At 33.5% G+C, this 20,787-nt stretch overlaps 1 protein-coding gene across 3 annotated transcripts in view; it reads left to right on the plus strand.

The window, feature by feature from the left end:
- Nucleotides 1-20,787, plus strand: part of SMCHD1 (structural maintenance of chromosomes flexible hinge domain containing 1) — a 128,870-nt gene that overhangs the window by 27,340 nt on the left and 80,743 nt on the right. For all 3 annotated transcript variants that reach the window (XM_049698258.1, XM_004275923.3, XM_049698259.1), the window contains 12 exons: nt 4,748-4,862; nt 4,985-5,104; nt 9,000-9,166; nt 11,124-11,214; nt 11,924-12,134; nt 14,513-14,633; nt 14,712-14,895; nt 16,826-17,020; nt 18,538-18,651; nt 19,224-19,330; nt 20,059-20,141; nt 20,326-20,439. In XM_049698258.1, the coding sequence (XP_049554215.1) occupies nt 4,748-4,862; nt 4,985-5,104; nt 9,000-9,166; nt 11,124-11,214; nt 11,924-12,134; nt 14,513-14,633; nt 14,712-14,895; nt 16,826-17,020; nt 18,538-18,651; nt 19,224-19,330; nt 20,059-20,141; nt 20,326-20,439 (1,622 nt within the window). The remainder of the gene's footprint in view (nt 1-4,747; nt 4,863-4,984; nt 5,105-8,999; nt 9,167-11,123; nt 11,215-11,923; nt 12,135-14,512; nt 14,634-14,711; nt 14,896-16,825; nt 17,021-18,537; nt 18,652-19,223; nt 19,331-20,058; nt 20,142-20,325; nt 20,440-20,787) is intronic.

The raw sequence follows: 20,787 nt of genomic DNA on the forward strand, positions 1-20,787 counted from the left end.
GATCTTTTCAGTTCTCTGAATTTTTTGCTCTGTGTATTTTTAACTTGTGTTACTTTTTGTATGCGTAATTGAGATTGTTAGGACTTTTCAGTGAACTGACCCTTTCATCATAATGCCTTTTTTAAAAAAATTTAATTAATTAATTTTTGTCTGCGTTGGGTCTTTGTTGCTGTGCACGGGCTTTCTCTAGTTGCGGTGCGTGGGCTTCTCATTGCGGTGGTTTCTCTTGTTGCAGAACACAGGCTCTAGGTGCGTGGGCTTCAGTAGTTGCAGCACGCAGGCTCAGTAGTTGTGGCTCACAGGCATAGTTGCTCCGCAGCACGTGGGATCTTCCCAGACCAGGGCTCAAACCCGTGTGCCCTGCATTGGCAGGCAGATTCTTAACCACTGCGCCACCAGGGAAGTTCCCATAATGCTTCTGTCCCTGATAATTTCTTGCTCTGAAGTGTATTTTATTTGATACTGTAGCCACTCCAGCTTTCTTTTTGTTTATGTTTGTATGGTATACCTTTTCTTATCCATTTTCTTTTAAAATACCTATATCATTATATTTAAAATGAGCTTCTTGTAGACAGCATATGGTTGGGTCATTTTAAAAAATTTTTTAATTTATTAAAAAATTTTTTTTGACTATAGTCTTTTTAGAATATTTATTATTTTTATTTTTTTTTTTGGCTGTGTCAGGTCTTAGTTGTGGCACGCGGGATCTTCGTTGTGGCACGCAGGCTCAGTAGTTGTGGTGCACAGGTTTCTCTCTAGCTGTGGCATGCAGGCTCCAGAGCTCGTGGGTTCTGTAGTTGTGGCGTGCAGGCTCCAGACCGCATGGGCTCAGTAGTTGCGGCTTGCAGGCTTAGTTGCCCTGCGGTGCGTGGGATCCTAGTTCCCTGACTAGGGATTGAACCCACGTCCCCTGCATTGCAAGGTGGATTCTTAAAACACTGGACCACCAGTGAAGTCCCTGGTTTGGTCAGTTTTTAATTCACTCTGTTAGTTTTATTTAGTGTATTTGTACTATTACATTTACATATTTTTAATTATTGGTACATTAGGACTCAAATATGTCCTGTTTTAACTTTTCTGTTTGTTCCCTTTGTTTTGCATTTGTCTTTTCTGGCCTTTTTGTGGTTTACTTGAACATATTTTACTACACTGTTTTCTTTATAGTGGTTTTCGAGTATATCTTTATTTATTTATTTTTTAATGGCTGCTCCAGGGAATACTGTATTACAGTCTCTTAGTATGGACATTTTGCAATTAAAGTGAATTACAGAAATCTCACCAAATTATTTAGGTATTTTAACGCTCACCCATTTATAATTTAGTTTTAAGTGTTACCTCTACATATACTGAGAACCATATCAGACCGTGTTATTTTTATTTCAACAGTCTAACGTAATTTTAAAAACTCAAGCAGAGAAAGGTAGCCTATTTTATTTACGTGCATATTTGTTTCATTTTTCTTTATTCGCAGGTAATATTCTTTTAACTTGGTCCGATATTAATATATCTTCTCCAGCTTTGTTTTCATTAGTATTGAAATGGTAACTCGTTTTCCAACCTTTTAACCTACTGTCTCGTTATATTTAAAGAGTGTTTGTTTTAGGCAGCATTTGGTTATGTATTAAAATTGACGATCTCTGCCTTTTAATTGGGATGTTTAGACCAATTACATTTAATGTGATTATCAGTATGCTTGGTTACCATCTTTGTTACTTGTTTATTTTTCCCTTTTTCCCCACATTTCCCTTTTTTCTGCCTTATTTCAAATTGAGTGTGTGTGTGTGTGTGTGTGTGTGTGTGCGCGCGCGCTTCCACTGTTTCCTTCATTGACTTATTAGCTGCTACTCTGTTCTGTTGTTTTACTGGCATAGTATACATCTTTAATTTATCACAGTTCTACTCTCTTAGCAGATTTAAATTACACAATAGTGTTATTGACTGTACTTAATGATGTTATACATTAGCTCCTCAGACCTTATTCATCTTACTGATGAAAGTTTTTACCCTTTTACCAACCTCCACCTATTTCCCACACTCCCCAGTCCCTGTCAACCATTTTTCTGCTGTTTCTGTGAGTTTCTCTTTTTAACAGTTGTTTTCTTAAAAATGTGAAAAAAAAAGTATAACATTAAATTAAAGTGTATAATTTGGTAGCATTAATTATATTCATAGTGTTTTACAACCATTACCATTATGTATTTTCAAAGATTTTTGTCTTTCCCAAACTGAAACTTCGTAACCATTAAAAGATAACTGTGTATTCTCCGCACCTCCAGCTGCTGGTAACCACAGTTCTACTTTCTGTTTCAATGCATTTGCCTATTCTAGGTACTTCATTTAAGAGGAATCATACAATATTTGTCATTTTGTTTCTGGTTTATTTCACTTAGTGTAATGTTTTCAGGGTTCATCCGTGTTGTAGATTGTATCAGAACTTCACCCCTTTTTATGGCTGAATTATGCAGCTGTACTACATTTTTCCATTCATAGGTTAATGGATGGTTGTCTTGTTTCTACCTTTTTTGTATATTGTGAATAATGCTGCTATGAACGTTCATATACAAGTATTAGTTTGAGTCCCTGAGTCAGTTTATGTTTACCCACATATTTACCATTTCTGGTGGTCTTCATTCCTTTGTTTAAATCCATAGTATCATTTTCATTCCTAAAGGTCTTTTAACAGTTTTTATAATTCATGTTTGCTCTCAGTGAATTTTTTCAGCTTTTGTATGTCTGATAAAGTTTGGATCTATTCCTTACCCTCCTTCCCCCTTTAAACATATTTTTGTTGAGTATAGAATTTTAGGTTGACTTTGTTAAACATTTCAGTACATTAAAAATGCTACTCCATTTCTACTGACTTGCACAGATTACAGTGAAAAATCCATTGTCATTCTTATCTTTGTTTCTCAGAATGTATGGTGTCTGTTTTTTCTGACTCTTTTAAATGTTCTTTTTATAGTTGGTGTTGTATACATTGTGTGTTTGTGTTGGGGGAGCACTGTAAGTGTGCATGCATGTTGTGTGGTTTGTGTATTGTGTGGGGTGTTTGTGTATATGCATGCTTTTTTGCATGGGGGCATGTTTGTGTCTTTGTTGTGTGGAGATGAGTTTGTGTATGGCGGTTGTATGTTGTCGGGGCTATTTTTTGTGTGCTTTGTTTTGTAGGTCTGGTATTACGTTGTTTTACCTGGTCATTGTTGTCTTTATTTTGATTATTGATATATGGGTGAGAACTTTTTATACCAATTAAAATATTTTTATTTATCCGATTATTTCTCTGTTTTGTTTTCTCTTTGTTTTTAAATTCATTGCATCTTTCTGTTGTTGCTTTTGAAAATGTTGTTCTCCCTTTTTTTCTCTTTTAATATTTTAGAATTTATCTGTTTGTTTTCCTGGTTGTCTTTGAAATTTAAAAATGTGTATTAACGTCAGACTTCAAAATTTAAAAGAACACCTCCCTTTGCCCATATTAAAAAATTTGGAACACTTTATCTCTGATCACTTCCTTCCCAAAGTTATACTTATGTTGTCTAGTATTTCAAGTCTGACTACGGAAATCCCACAAATTATATTCACCATTTTTTCTAACAACACATTAAAAATTTTTTAATACATATTTTAAAAATTACCTTTGTACTTACCATATCATGATAACCTTGTATGTCAGATTGTGCTTGTACGAACATTCCTTTAGAGCAAATCTCTTAATGGTAAATTTCCTTGGATATCATCTGTAAATTCTTCATTTAGCCCTAGTTCGCAGTTCTACGTTGACCTTTTCTCTTGGCCCTTTGGAGATAATATTCCACTGTCTTATACTGTTGCTGTCAAAGCCTGCAAAGCCATTTCTCTCTCAGTCTGTTTATTAGTTCTTCTGTTTTGTTTTTAGTGTTCACTGTGATGCGGATTTCTTTTTATGTATCCTGTTTGGGCTCTTTTGGTCTGAATCTGTGGATCTATGCCTTTTAGTAGTTTGAGAATATTTGCAGCTTTTATCTATTCTCTCTTTCTCCAAGTACATTTAAACTTGTGTGAGATACTATCCTTCAGTCGTTCATGTTTTTAGTCCCACTTTGATATTTTTCATTCCTTTTTTTCTTTGTTTCTTATGGGTAAGTGTTTTTGAACGTATCTTTGTGTTCTCTAAATTTTTCCAGCTATGCTGCATCTGCTCTCTAACCTTTTCATTTGGTGTAATAGTGGTTCCAGCCTCATCCCCAATTCTGTTTATTTCTGATATTGGGAAATGGTGTCCCTAGCGATCTTGCCTATATTTGGAGAGACCAGGGATGCCTACTCTCCAGAGTGTTGTTATGGTGCAGTAGGAGGTTCAATCAGAGCTCTTCGTTTGTCATGATACATGGAAATAAGAATCTCTTTGCTGTAATTCCCATTAGTATTGAGGCAATATTTTAATGTTTTGAAGGAGTAAACAATTTTGAAGGGAAGATTGTAGAGTTATACAGATATTTGAGATTTTCTGATTTATCAGGGTGGGCCCAAGAATTTGCATTTCTTAGCATTTCCAGGTGTTGCTGATGCAGCTGGTCTGGGTAATAAACTTTGAGAGCCATTGGACCAGATGATGTTTTGGCTTTTGGCTCTGATTCTTTTACATTTGAATAGGGGTGTTATCTGGCTCGGGGATCATTTTATTAACACTTACAAAACTGCTATAACAATTTCCTTTAGCACCTGAGTAGTTTGTTTAACATCATTGCATTAATGTAATGTTTTATTTTAGTGATCATTCAGGATATGTTCGACCACTACCAGTGCCACGCAGTTTAAATAGTGATATTTCCTATTTTGGTGTTGGGGGCAAGCAGGCTGTTTTCTTTGTTGGACAATCAGCCAGAGTAAGTAAAAATATTTCTTAAAAGTGAAAGTTGATCAAAATATTTTGAGGTTGACTTTCTAAATGTGTTTATCCAGTTTAAATTGTGGGAATTTATAAAGTACTCTTTTAAATATTTAACAGATGATAAGCAAACCTGCAGATTCCCAGGATGTTCATGAACTTGTACTTTCTAAAGAAGATTTTGAGAAGAAGGAGAAAAATAAAGAGGCAATATATAGCGGATATATTAGAAACAGAAAGGTACAATACATTTGAACTCAGTAATTGTAGATGCATTACTTTGGATGGATGATAGGACAAGAACATTTTCTTCATTTTCTGAGATACTAATGTCATTTTAAAAACTTGAAGATATGGAATTTTCAAATTAAATTTTCATTCTTTTTCTTTTAATTATGTGAATGGCAAACGTGATCATTTATGTGCTTTCTCAGGCTGAAGTCTTCAGAAAACAGATTTTCTCATAAAGCCAAGTAAGCTTTCTGGAAATTGTTCATAAGATTGTAAACTTTTTTCCTTGAACTGAGTGTGAGTTTTTAAGTATTTGTCGTATAATAATTATAGAAGCAGAGTAGAAAACAGTGATAGGGTAATAGACTTTTAAGAAATCTGAGCTCCAGAGAAATAAGTAAACGAGAAACTTATTTCTGTTACAAATTTGCATTCAAATGCTCATTTTAATAAGCAGAGTGTTCACAAATTTGAATCTTGTTGGTGAGCACATGGTATTTGTTGTATTACTCATTCAGCTTTTCTCTGTTTGAAACATTTTAGAATTAAAAAATTTTTTAAAACCTTTTTTAAAAGTAAGATTTAAAAAATTCTTTTCTGCTTATAAAGCAAATTGTAAAAATTTTATAAAGAAAATAAAAATAGTCTCAAATACCAGAAAAAAGTACTTATGACATATTTAGTCGAATTTTCTTCTAGTTTAAACTTTATCATATACTTATGCTTTGAGCTCTGTTTTATTAATATTTTGAGTATTACTTCATTTTAGAAAGTATTTTGGTACACAACACACTTTTAATAGCTTCATAGTATCTTTGGCTAAATGTACAGTAATTTGACTATTCTGTTAAGCATTTAGCTTACTTGAAGGATTTTATTATAATTGTAAAGACACTGCTATTAGTATCTTTGCACAACATTTTGCCTGAACTGCAGTTTTTTCTTTGTATAAATTGTTAGAATTTTTATAACTGTTTTAAGGAATTTGAACTTAGAAATATTTATGGTGTATATTACAAAGTCGCTTTTCTGAAAGGTTGAACCCAAATCAAATACACTCCCAACAAAGGTATATTGGAAGTGCCTGTTGGATCATTTCCTTATTTTTCAAAAGAACAAAGCAGGGAGGGAAGAATGATAGCAGAATGTTAGTGGTTTGATAAGTGAAAATAATACCTTTTCTTTCATACTAGTGGGCTGAATTTTTTCCATGTTTATTAGCTACTTTTACTTTCTTTATAACTGAACATTATCCTCTGTCCGAGAAATTTCATTTTGTCATTCCACCTTTTCCTCTTTAAATTTATTGCATTTATTTAACAGTTTACATATCTTAATATATTGTTTATGTAACAGTATTCTGTCTTATCTTTTCTATGTTATCTTAAAATCACAAAGCCCTATAAAGTATATTGGTGGAAATATTATTTGCCGTGTTAAAACTGGTGAAAAATAGAAACAGAGAATTTAAGTGTTTTTTTTCAGAACTGTATGGATATGATAAAGCTTGGATAGTACTGAGGTCTCTTGGGTTATCATTTCTTCCAGCTTTTCCTGTCTTTTGTGCTTAGTTCATCCCAGCAAACATTTCATGGGTACCAGTAGGTCCCTAGTCCTTTTCTTTTTCTGACCTGTCCTTTCCAGCCTACTTTTTGGGGGCTCCTCCTCTATTCCTGAGCTGTTATCAGTTAGTACGGTGTGTGGGGGGTTGATGGTTTTTGATCTATGGGGACTAGCATGCACACGCCCCCCCGCCATATATATATATATTCATTCTTATATATACCACTTAATACCAACAGTTCTCAAATATGTATTTCTTGTCAAGACTTTTTTCTTACGATTGAAACATTGAATCAGGCTGGACTCCTTAAAGGGAAGAAACCATTCTGGCCATTTTAAACAGAAAAGGATTTCATAAAGGGAGTTAGATGCTTAGATGATTATTGGGCTGAAGGAATGATCTTTAGGCTGAGTCTTGTAGAATGATGCCAGGGTATTCCAAACTGACCTTCTAGGGATGCTGCAACATCTGCTGTAATCAGGTAACTGGAGGACCACAGCTGGATCTGGAATTCAGAAACACAGTACCTTATCTCTGATCCAGGAGTTGGAAAAGTCTTGCTGCCACAATTGTTCCAACAATGGACACAGAATTTCTGGCCATTACTAGTGCTGTATCAGTGCTGATGCTTAAGCTGGAACCTGGATACTGGTCTTTCAGTACCTTGCATGGTAACAGAAAACTTTTAAGAAACCTCAGGAGATGGCCTTTGCCTCACTTTTCCCTTCTACATCTAATTGGTGAAACCTAATTTGCATCCACAAGCAAAAATTTAAGAGTCTGAGAAATAGATGTTTTTTGATTTCTTTCCATCCTCTGCAGCCCGGGAGGGGACAACATAAGGTGGTACAAATGGCAGCTGAATACCAATTGATCCTATGTAGCACACGCATTTCCAGTTTGAGTTAGATGTCCCTCTCCACGGGTTCTGTAAATAACTCCCTTTTGGTACATCTGAAATCAAATATCTATAAGCATTTCTTATTTTCTTCCCCTTTCCTCCAACTATTAACAGTATAGTAGTAACTGTAATCCTTGTTGTTAATCATTCACCACATTTAATTCTTTTAAAATAGTTCCTTTCATTTATCCTTTCTTGCACTCATTTCCACTGCTTGATTCAGCCTTTCCAGCCACGTCCTTCATCATATGTTTAACATATATTCTAAACTACCTTGTATCCCTTATAGTCTCAAATCCTTCATGTTCTCATTGGTCTGGGATGTTTTTATTAAGTCATCTGCTGGGTGAATGTCACCCCATTTTTATTTTTTTAACTCTGTAGTTCTTGGCTTACAGCTTTCTAATGGCACATTGTTTTATAATCATTTGTTTCTCATCTATTAGATGGAATTTGTAGGGAGGAAGGATGCTCTCTTTCTTTTATCTTGAACCCTATTTTCCTCTTGCCCAAGTTGAGTCATAGGGCTTAGAAGGTGCTATCCAAATATTTGGATAATGAACCTGCATCATCAGTAAACCCAAGCTAATCTACTAACTCTCAAACTGTATAAAATGTTACTTATATATTATGTATTGTAGCTATAATATTAGTAATTTACTGTGTAGGGATGCATTGGAATCGTATTGGAGGGTTGGTTTTTATTTTTTATTAAGAAAGTAATAATACACACTTACTAAAAAAAGAAAACCAGTTTCCTAGACATAATAGTTCAGTGTGTATCTTTATCCTTATACGTTTTTATGTGTACAACTTATATAGTATATATATATGCATGAAATTTTTAACATACAGACTCATAGTAAAAACTGAGAAGTTTGTAATTCTTATCCTCAAACATTCCCCCACTCCCCCCTCCCCACTTCCCTCTGAAAGTGGACTGGGGCCCAGGATGATTTTACTCCCTTTTAAACAGAGTGCCTTTGGGCTAAGCCAGCTGGGTTCAGGCTGCATCCTAGTTTTCCTGAACTTGGAGGGCTGGCTGGGCATTGGTCCTGACCAAGTTAAGTGGTAGGTACCCCAAGCAAGGACTCATTCCACCTTAGGGTAAGTGTTCTCAATTTTGGGGCGCAGTTTTAAACTCAGTATTTATTTTTCTTTACCCTTTTCTTTATGATTCTCCAGTTCGTGTAGCATTATGGTTTAGCATTCTCCTTGATGTATGCCAGTTTAGCAATCTATGTAAAAGTTTCCCTCTCCTCACAGCATTGTTGTCACACACTCAGCTGATTTGCAATTGGCCATTTTCCTCCAAAAGATTTTTGAAGCCTGTATTTGAAATTATCCAAGTGAATCACATTAAAGGTTGATGTAAATGTTATTTGTTAATTACAATTAAGGTGCATGTAATGTGTTGTACTTTATGTTCACTCTTGTAGCCGTCTGATTCTGTTCACATTACAAATGATGATGAAAGATTTCTACATCATCTTATCTCAGAGGAGAAGGAAAAAGATAGCTTTACTGCTGTGGTTATCACAGGGGTACAACCAGAACACATACAGTACTTGAAAAATTATTTCCTTCTTTGGACGAGACAGTTAACGTAAGTATTTACATTCGATTCAGGACATGTTTCTTCTTATCTTTTTTAAGATAGAAAATATTACAGACATATTGAAGCCTCTTGGCTGTCTGCTTTACTCCTATCCCATTTCCTTCCCTTCAGTACAGGAATCATTACTCTGATGTTAGCATTAAAGTGGTTCTGTATTCTGTAAATATTGTACTGATCACCGGTAATGTATTGGTCATTACAAATACAAACATGAGGCCCATGCTTTTTGACAACTGTGATAACATTTAAAATAAACTTGAGTTCATCCAATTCAGCTCATCACTCCCAGATCCCCCTTTTGTGCTTTTGCTGTGTAGCATGTATTATAATCTTCCATACCACACAGTTTACTTATATTTTTGTCTGCCTTCTACCTTGGAATGTCTGTCGTTTTTTATGCACTGCTGTATCCCAGTGTTTCCTTTTACATAGTAGATGCTCAATAAAAGTTTACTGAATGAATGTATTGAGTCTATTGAAATGTATTGAGTCTATTGAATGTATTGAGTCTATCACTCATGTGACATGAGTAATACTGAAAATAAATCTTTGTGTATCTATTCCAGGAAAACTTTTAGGAAGTATATATTCCATTAGATCAAATCAGAAGTATATACATTTAATGGCTCTTAAGTTTTTTCCTCTGTAGTTACACAGTATAGACCTTTGACTGGATTGTTTCCATAATTTGTATTAACCTGAATTAATTAGTCTTGCAAAATGGGTATACTGTACAAAATTCATGTTTTTAAAGAAAGTATCTTTTCTTATTTATTCAAAGGGCTGTTGTACTTACTTTGAGATTCTCTATTTTATACATATATATTAACAATTAAAATTTTTTATGGGGAAATTGATTTTAGGAATGCCTTTTTTCTTGAATATTGATGTTTATTGGCTCTGTAACACAAGAGTTTTAAATAGGACTTTGGAATGTTTCTTCTCTAAGAACATCTTTTATTATTTTATTATTTCTCTTAACTGAAGGAATTCAGTGTACATTAATGACATAATTATAACTTAACTCTTGCTTTTAAAAAGAATGATGTATAACTTTAACCATTCTTTGAAATAGACACTTGCTAAGCTATTTATAGCACTCTTTCTTAATGTATGGTTGTAAACTTATTGTTGACTATGATGTTAACACTTTTGAGATGTCTGAAGAAAGAAATCATGATTTTCAGTGATTTCCTTTTATCTTAGTAGTGTTTTAAACTAGGACAATTAATGTAATTTTAAAAAGTTAAAATTCATATGAAGGAATATTTTAAATTCCTGCTTGAGGAATAATTACACATGTGATACGGGATATGGGGAGAGGTGAATAATCTCCTCCAAATATAATCTTTTGAAACATTTGCCAAAATAAAATAACAAAGATTTCTGAAGTGGTGGTTTTTGATGGGATAATGTTGAATTTATTAGTTTTAGGAGTATTGGCATAAGGTTGTTTCAGTGTCATAGGAGAAGAAAGATGAGAGTTACAGAATGATACTCTCATGTTGGGGACATAAGTTAAAGTTACTGAATCCTGTATAGTCCCTGATATTTGAGTCCTTTGTAGAACATCCCTAACAAGTAGAATTATAGCCTCTTCTAGTTTTAGTTTTTTTGATAAACTATACTTAAAGTATTTGGGCCTTGAAGTTGGAAAGACTTGGATTGAAGCGCCCCCAACTCTATAATTCTGTGACCTTAAGTAAATTAAATTATATACGTTTCTTGCATTCCAATTTCTATATAAAATGAAGGGTAATAATATCTGAATCTCAGGATTGTTTTTACCATTAAATGGTTTACTCTGTTTAAAAATGCTTCATATAGTGCTTGGCACCTAGTAAGTACTGCCAAATAGTAGTTATAGAATTTTTTTTGGTAGAAGATTAGATGAACTGTAATTTTATGTGATTTAAAAGTGTAAAGGTATTCTTCTATGTTTTAGGCATATTTATCATTACTATATTCATGGCCCAAAAGGGAATGAAAAACGTGCATCAAAGGAAGTTGGACCTTTCAACAACATTGATATTGAAGTAAGATAAAATTCTTTCTTAAAGTATTGTGAATTATTAGGTATCTGTTCTAGTTCCAAGTTACTCTGGACAAGAAAACTCAGTCAGTAAATAGACAACTTCTCTGTCCTTGTCTTTTACCAGAACACTTCCCTAATTTGATATGCAAGTAAAGAGATTATTCCTAGATGTATTTTTGTGGAACCTTTGTTTACTATAGTATATGGTTTTTCCTTTCTCTGTCTTCTCTAGAGATATGAGCTGTTAACTGAATATCATGTCTCAAAAGCAGGGAAGAAAAGGAATAAATAGTTTCTCTTTTGTTCACAGAAGTCTTATAACAGGTAAAGTAAGATTTAGAAGAAAAGAATATTTGAGTGTTGAGTTCTCAGTATCCTTGCCCACACGTCAGGAAGAATTTCATGTACATCTTTATCCCACTTCCTACCTCTAGCAGGAAACCTTGAATTAAATGTACTCATCACTTAATATATCCTTCAGCTCTGCTTTGCTCTTTCTTTGCTTACTTTCAGTTTTTTATAGTGTATTTTTTTTGAGATGCTACTTAGAGCTATTTAATCCAAATAAAAATATATATGTATTTCAATAAGCTAGATGATTACTTGTACAAATAAAAGTAGTTTTTGCCTGTTCTGTTGTTGGATCATAGGTGAGAACAAAAGTAAAGTCACTATAGAATTTAATTGTTTTTGTTTTATTTTTATTTTAGATTTCTATGTTTGAAAAGGGGAAGACACCTAAGATTATCAACCTAAGGGAAATACAAGATGACATGCAGACGTTGTATATAAATACAGCAGCCGATAGTTTTGAGTTCAAGGCTCATGTTGAAGGAGATGGTGTAGTGGAAGGGATTATCCGATATCACCCTTTTTTATATGATAGAGAAACGTATCCTGATGATCCATGCTTTCCATCAAGTATGTTAATCTGTTATCTTAGCTACAAAATGTGAAGTTGTGATTTAGGATAGTGATTTGTTTTCTTAATAATAATTCTTAGTTGAGCTGTTGAGGTTAGATAAATTTAAAAACTTTTTTCCCTCATGCAAATCTTCTTAAGTTATTAAAGTATTTATAATTTTTATAATTCTTAATTTTTGTGTATATTCATTTCCAGATGAATAAAGCAGTGGCTTTAAGAAAGATTATATATTCTTTTATCATAGATCTCTTCCTGAAGTGAATTTTTAGCTATATACTGCATAGTAATCCTTTATATATTCTCTATGTTGTCTTCCTGTTATCTTTGTAGGTATTTATAAAGTAGTTTTAAACTTTACTTAGTCATACTAGTTTTTTCTTTATGCTTTCTGATTTTTGCCTTATACCTCAAGATTATAAAAAAGATCCTGTGGTTTTTTTTCTTAATCATTTTATGTTTACATCTTTAACACATCTCTAATCTTTTTTGTGTGTGGGTTAACTTAATATTTTCCCTGTGGGTTTCCAGTTTCCTAGCACCAATTATTGAACGTTATGATTTTTGTAATAGTTTAAATATCACTTTCATAATAATATAAAGTTCCCATAAGTGCATAGATCCGGATTTTTTACTATAAGGAATTGATCTAGTTTGTGTTTTTATTTATTTATTATAAATTTATTTATTTGTTTATTTATTTATGGCTGTGTTGGGTCTTTGTTGCTGTGAGTGGGGGCTACTCTTTGTTGCGGTGTGCAGGCTTCTCACTGCAGTGGCTTCTCTTGTTGTGGAGCACGGGCTCTAGGTGCGCGGGCTTCAGTAGTTGTGGCATGTGGGCTCAGTAGTTGTGGCTCGCAGGCTCTAGAGTGCAGGCTCGGTAGTTGTGGCTCACAGGCTTAGTTGCTCCGCGACATGTGGGATCTTCCTGGACCAGGGCTCGAACCTATGTGCCCTTCATTGGCAGGCAGAGTGCCACCACTGTGGCAACCACTGTACCACCAGGGAAGTCCCTATTTTGTGTTTTTATACATGAGTAATGATACTCTCTTGTCCTTTATACTGTATATTGATATCTATAGGGCAAGACACTATTGTTCTTTTTTGAGAAAATTCTTAATGCTTAATCTTTTGCTCTTCTGGATAAACTTTGGAATCACTTTGTACTGTACTTTCACTTTAAAAAAAATTCTACTGGTATTATTGAGATTGCATTGAATTTTCATAGATTAACAGTATTAAATTTTCTCATTCAGAATAATTCTTTAGTATAGCCTTAGTATTGTAGGTTTTGGAACCAGATTTCCTGATTTGAATCTTATCTTTGCCACTTTGTGTAAACTTTGACAAAGTACCGCCTGCCTCAGTATCTGTAAAGTTGGGGGGGGTAATAATTCTTGCCTCATAGATGTGTTGTGAGGGTTGAATAAGAAACTGCTTCAAGTCCTCAGAATAGTGCCCGACTTTGTTTAGTAAGTGCTCATACATGTTATTACTCAGTGACCTTCCCTCCCGTGAAGTCTCTAGCATGTTTTTCATTTGCCATTTGTAATTTTTGCATGCTTATAGACAAAAAGATAAAGTTCTTCAAATGATGTCTTAAAATAATAGCCAGTAAGTTGAATGAGATCAGAGGGGTTCTCTAAGAGCAAGTGAAATGGTGTGATTGAAAGGAATATTTACTTGTGATGGACTTGTGAGGGTTTTTTTGGGAGAAGGCTTTATTGGGGGTGGGGGGAATGACTTAATGCCAGAATAACTGAGGTATTACTATGTCAGGATCATGATGTTTGAATCTAATTTATCTAAATATATGAAAATGTATTACTAACAAACATAAAAATGTAGACAGTTGAGCTTTATAACATAGGTTATAATTCTAGTTGTATCATAAAGTAAACTTACATTCAGTGTTATTAATTTGTCCAAGCTAGGCAAACTTGCTGTTGCTCGATACTGTAGATTTTCCAGATGATTTTTATGTAAGTAAACTGGTTCTGACAGAGTTGTGAAGCTTGTGGTTTAGGTACAGGATTCAAGCTCCCATATTTATAAATAGGTTTTAAAGATTGCAGGCTCAGTAGCTACTATAGTACTCCTAACACAGATGGATTAGTATGTTAGCAATTATTGACTTTGTAATGAGAAACACTATTGGTAATGTGGAACCACTTTGAAAATCTGCCTTTTTGAGGGCAAACAGAATAAAGCCACCTTTAGATTTTATAGAATGCAATGTTAAAGATCGTAAGATTTTTTGTTACCATTTCTCTGAAGTAGCTTTAACATTTCACTTACAGAAATTGATTTCTCAGTGGTAAAAATTGCGTATACTTTATAGCAATAAACATTTTGTTCCAATATTCCTTTGTTCTAGAATTAAAAGATGAAGATGATGATGATGACTGTTTCATACTTGAGAAAGCAGCAAGAGGGAAAAGACCTATTTTTGAATGTTTTTGGAATGGACGACTAATACCATATACATCTGTTGAAGAGTAAGTTCTGATTTTTGCTGAAATTATATTGTTTTGTGATCTAATCTTTTTACTAACTAATACTTTGTTCTGTTCAAGCTTTGACTGGTGTACTCCTCCTAAGAAGAGAGGGCTTGCACCGATTGAGTGCTACAATAGGATATCTGGTGCATTATTCACTAATGACAAATTCCAGGTCAGCACAAATAAACTGACCTTTATGGATCTTGAGCTAAAATTGAAAGATAAGAACACCCTTTTTACAAGGATTTTAAATGGACAGGTATGGTTTTAAGTATCAAATTTTGAATATTTGCAAGTGTTCTATTTTAAGTACAACAAAAGTCACTAGTAGTGTAGATTTGTACTGACAATTTGCATACTTTTCATTTTATTTAATCTGGAATATAAATTTTCATTCATGAGCATTTATGTGTTCACTCAAAAATTTCAAATTGATTAGATCTTGTTCAGGTAAAATTTACAGATCTTTTATCAGATCTTCATCAGTACCTTGACATAGTAAATAGAAGCTACAGAACCATGTCCATTTGATAAGAGCATATAAGAACAATTTTATCTAATACAAAAGCTGTGTTTATATATTAATAACCTAAATATGCAATTTTAATCTAATCTTGGGGGTAAAATTGAGGTAGAACTATGAAATACTGTGGGCTAAAAGGTGCTGTGAGATTGATCAGTATTAAAATCTACATTAATCAATAGAAAAAGAGTGATAAATTTTTTAAAAAATAGGATAGAACTAGTGTACTTTTATTCTACCTAAGCACCTCAGAAACTTACTTGATGCTACTCTTTCAGTAGTTTAATGTTAAGTTGCCAAGAGATGGATGCATTTATTCTGAATTTAAAATTGCTTAAGCAATAAGCACAATACATGACACACACTATTTATAGTCAGTCATCCCTACAACATGTTGAAATTCATTTTGCTCTTAATAAAAAGATACTGAGTCTTATATACTTTTATCGAATACGAGGGCTGTACATTGAAATACAGCATAAAAATTTGGTAGGCGGACTATCCCATTCCTAGTTAATAATTTTAATATTCTTGTCAAGTTGACAAAGTGATAACAGTAATTTGCTGATTCAGGAAGGAGTTGGTACCTGGGAACAGATTAGGGGGAAGATTTCCTTGAAGGTATATGCCATTTTTGAGTGTTTACAATGTACATGTTACTTCTTATTCAAATAACTTTTTAAAACCAAAAGTTTTTTCTTTTTAATGATTAACATACTGGCCCTTTGACTATAAGCTGCAAAAACTTAAGCTGAAATCAGTTTTAGTTTTGCCCCATTTTCATTTGGAAATGGTATATTGTGGAATAAGATATATAGGGGGAAATGAACTTCTATAACTTTATGCAAAGTCTTCTGTGAAAGCGTGTTATGTAAAGATTATCTTCCCTACTCATTCTCCTAAAGATAGGCATTAAACAAGTATATAGCACCTTACGCTGGAATGTAAATCTCTATACTGTCTCCCATCAGGGTGAAGAATGATAAGCAATAGCACATTTTTTTCTTATATATTATTAGAAAACAATTTTTATTTTATGATTTATTTTCTGAATAAATATAGATATATAATACATAATTAAAAGGAAAGATGTGTTTTGCATAGCAATGATTGTCAACCTTTTTTTCACTATCACTTTATAAAAAGAGCTTTTTTGACCTTTTCTCCCCCTAATCACTCCCCACAATGACATTTTAATACCATAGATATACCATATATATGTTTAAGTACTATATGTATTTAAATCTGTGCCTGATACATAAAAAGATATTTTTATTGCCCTATTGAGAATGTGCATTGTTCACAGTAAGAAGGCTTCCACTTACCCTTTTCCCCTAATCAGCTAGTTCTCCTTATCCTAGGCAGCCAGTGTTTGTCATTTTTTGGTATATCCTAGGATTTAAAACAGGGAAGCAAATCTTTGTTGATATTGACCATTAAGACCTTGGAGCCAAGGGTGTAGCAAAGATTTTTCTTTCTTTAGTAATGTCTTTGATAGAAATCTAAATTCATATGGGAGAAGGATCCAGCAAAATATTTTAGTCTTTTATTAGATTTTCTGGGGTGGGCAGGTATGTGAAAGGAAAAATGAAATGAATGAGAAGTGTCTGTGGTTGTATTTGTTTATTAGTAGCTATATTTCATAGAACATTTTAAAATTTTACAGGAGCAGCGAATGAAAATTGACAGAGAATTTGCTCTATGGCTGAAGGACTGTCATGAAAAGTATGACAAACAAATAAAATTTACACTTTTTAAAGGAATAATTACACGTCCTGATCTTCCTTCTAAAAAGCAGGGCCCCTGGGCGACTTATTCAGCAATAGAATGGGATGGAAAAATATACAAAGCAGGACAACTGGTAAGTTTAACTTATTTTTAGATTTAATTTTTAGTAGAATTTGAAACTAAATTAGATGTATTAGAATTTATCAACAACCAAAAATAATATATTTACTCTTGGCTCCTCGGGAGCCAGAAAAGAACGAAAAGGCCAAACGGATTTTAATTACGTAATTTAACAGGACATTTTATAAAAAACTTGATTTTTGCCAAAGGCTCAATTAACAAGGTTTTTATTGTTTCTTGCACTAAACTTTACTCAAATGGAGAATTCCATTTTGTTTTTTTAATTGTGATATGGAGAAATTATTTTTCAGCAAATTTTTATTGAGTGCTGCTCGTGAGTTACTGTGCTATTGACTGCATTGTGGAGAATGCAGAGGTCTAGGGGATGTCCTTTGTTCTTCAGGCTGTTACAGCCTGAAAACAGAGATAACCTAAGCAGATAATCATAGGTAAGAAGGGGGTAAGTGCTATGAAAAGAGAATGAATAGTGCTCATAGTTTAGGAGAGAATTTTCTGACTTCGGATTGGCCTCGGAGAAGAGGGTGACTCATGCAATTCTTTGTGCATGAAGTGGCATGTGTATGGAACTTGAAAGAGGTAAAGGCTCAGGTTTGCAGAGGTAATTATGAAGGTAATAAATGCACAAATGTGACACTCTCATCATCATATATCGAAAGCTTTGGAATCAGATGCGGTCACCTCGAAGTAGTGTGTGTAGCTACAGCTTGCTTTTCCAACATTTAGAGGTTAGGAAAACAAGGAGGAGGAGCTGACAAAGGAGAATTGAAAGGGATAAGATAGTGAGATAGAAGGGAACCAGGAGAATAAGGTATTTGTGAAGAGTTACAAGGAGGGAGTGATCAGTTTTGTCAAATTCTGTGTGGTAGTCAAGTGAAACGCTTTCTCAGAGAAGATAATCTGAGCACAGACAAAGACAGGTAAATGCAGGGAAACCGCAAGCAACAGAGTTGGGTTGCTGCAACCTATTGTGTGTGTGAGGAGAAATAGTTCAGAAATGAAATGAGGCTGGAAGGTAGGTTGGGTGTAAATTTTTGTTGTCCTTGTAGTTGGGAAGTTTTGAATTGGACTAATGGAAATTACCCTTAGATTTTTCAAGCCAAGTAAGGAGAAGAAATACATTATAGGCAAGTTTTGAGCTAATTTATTTGAAATAAATGATGACTTTGTAAGTCACCGTTCACAGTCTGCAAGGAACATTTATGGGGGTTTGAGATAACTTGCATTAATAATAATTGATTTGGAAGGCTTTGGGCATTTTAGACACATGCATAGCGATGACATTTTTGTATGAAGAAGCCACTGTGTCTTTTCAAAGATATGTTACAAATAAGTGGAGAACTTCACAAATATAACTTTATTAGAATATTAGAATGCTTTTTTTGTTAATTTTTCTAATGATAGATGCTGAGTTTTCCCCTTGCATAACGTAGTTCTGTTAAGTAATTGTTAAACCTGTTTTTCTAAAAGTAAATATTAATACTAAATCCTTGTTTTAAAACTAAATATTAGGTCAAGACAATCAAGACACTTCCTCTCTTTTATGGAAGCATTGTAAAATTTTTTCTTTATGGTGATCATGATGGAGAAGTATATGCTACAGGAGGAGAGGTTCAAATTGCAATGGTAAGACCCCCAAATAACAAAAAATATTTCTTCAGTCTCTTGGTACTACGTTCTTTTGCTTAATTGTTAAAATAAAGATACGGTATTCTGTTTTGCCTCGTATTTGGCTTTTCCATTGGTTAAAGTAGTGGTAGCATGAATTTTTATGTTTCACATTTGATGTTTTTAATAATCTATAGAACAACATCTGTGTGCCCAGTGTTTAATTAATGTTACATATGTTATTGCTAGTTAACACAGTAATTTTGTAAAGTGCACATTTCATCCAAGGCCCACAAACATAAACATTGGAGCCGGACTTCTATCTCAAGAATGAAAAACTTCAAAACTAGAACTGGTTTTGTCCTTATACTATGCTCTTGTTAAAATTTGAATGGCCTAAGGCCTATTTAATTAGGCCTAAGGAGTTTACATGAAAAATGGAAGTAAACACTGTGGTATAATGTAATAATAGCTATTATGATTTATATACTTAACTAGGGTAAAAATATGTTTCTTTGGAAGAAATGTTCTTGTTGCAACTATACTTAAATAGTTTTTTTTAAATGTTGGTGTAAATTTTATTTATTCAGGAACCTCAGGCACTGTATGATGAAATAAAAACTGTGCCAATTGCAAAGCTGGATAGGACAGTTGCTGAGAAAGCTGTGAAAAAATACGTAGAAGATGAAATGGCAAGGTAATTTACATTTCAAGATGCATATGGTAAAAAATAACAAGAAAAATCAAGAGGAATTGTCCTTTTAGCAGTTATTGAGTGTGTCGTTATGCTCTTCTATTTGGGCACTTGTAGTCTTAGATGTGTGTATTGTGACAAACTTCTTGCTGTTAAAAAAAACCTGAGAGCTCTCTGTTATAAAAACAGAATCCTGTATTTCATAGAAAAATGAGGAAATCTTATATCTACAGTGTCACTGTTATCAGCACTATGATTAAGTTTGTTAAAAAAAAAAAACTTTGGCCTACAGCTAGAAGAAAATGGTAGTAACTGCTGAGAGATAAAGATTAGTACAAAAGAAGTAAAAGGAAATCGAAAAATAAAAGGGTTTGTGGCTCTTGTATAGCTAATGACGTAGTCATTGTGATTCCTACTGAATCTCACTGGTAATTCTTTTATTTGTAGAGTTTATCCTGTCTCCCAAAGGTAGCTTGTACTATAAATGAATAGAAAAATCTCAAAAAGACACAGTTCCTGGCTCTTAACACCAGGAGATTTGTCTTACTCTGTAGCCACAACAGTGGTTGAGGAGAAGGAAATGTTTACAGTATTAATCATTCAGGATTTCAGATTTAACCTGTCAAAAAAAATTAGAAATAAATATTAAAATTTCTAGTAACTATTATTTTTAAAAATAAGACCATAATTAACACAGTTCATGAATAATTAATATGCTGGTTTCATAATAGGCTCCCTGATAGATTGTCAGTAACTTGGCCTGAAGGAGATGAATTATTGCCAAATGAGATTAGGCCTGCTGGAACCCCCATTGGTATGTTTTTGGGTTTTTTGTGTGTGTTTGTTTGTTTTTAAATACTGAAAAAATGCTTTTCTTACATCTTACATTTCATAGTAAAAGACCATGAAAAATTAAAGTGCTGTGTGAAGACCTAGCAGATTCATCAGATTCTTTGGGTGTGACTGAGACATTCTTATTTTTAATTTTGGACTGATAGGTGCATTAAGAATTGAAATATTGAATAAAAAGGGGGAAGCAATGCAAAAGCTTCCAGGAACAAGTCATGGAGGGTCAAAGAAACTCCTGGTTGAGCTCAAAGTTATACTACACTGTAAGTATACAAACTAATTTGGATCTTTATTGTTGTTCTTAAATATATAACATATGTTTTAATATCTTTGTGTAATTATGAGCTAGCAATCTGATAGATAGTACATTTGTTTAAAGTTAGGAGTTTCAAAGGTGTGAATAATTCACATTAAAAAAAATCAATTGTTTTCTGAGGGTTTTTTTTTAACATTTTATTCTGAATTTTCCTATGTAGGTAGCTGTGGGCTAAAATAAAGATATGATGTGCATACATGTAGTAGTTTGTACAATAGGAATTTTGATTGGATAATCCTTAAGATCCCTTCTAAATCAAAAATACTGTGTCTCTGAACCTATGGGCCAGAAGTAC

The sequence above is a fragment of the Orcinus orca genome, chromosome 15, assembly GCF_937001465.1.
Source record: "Orcinus orca chromosome 15, mOrcOrc1.1, whole genome shotgun sequence".
Classification (NCBI taxonomy): Eukaryota; Metazoa; Chordata; class Mammalia; order Artiodactyla; family Delphinidae; genus Orcinus; species Orcinus orca.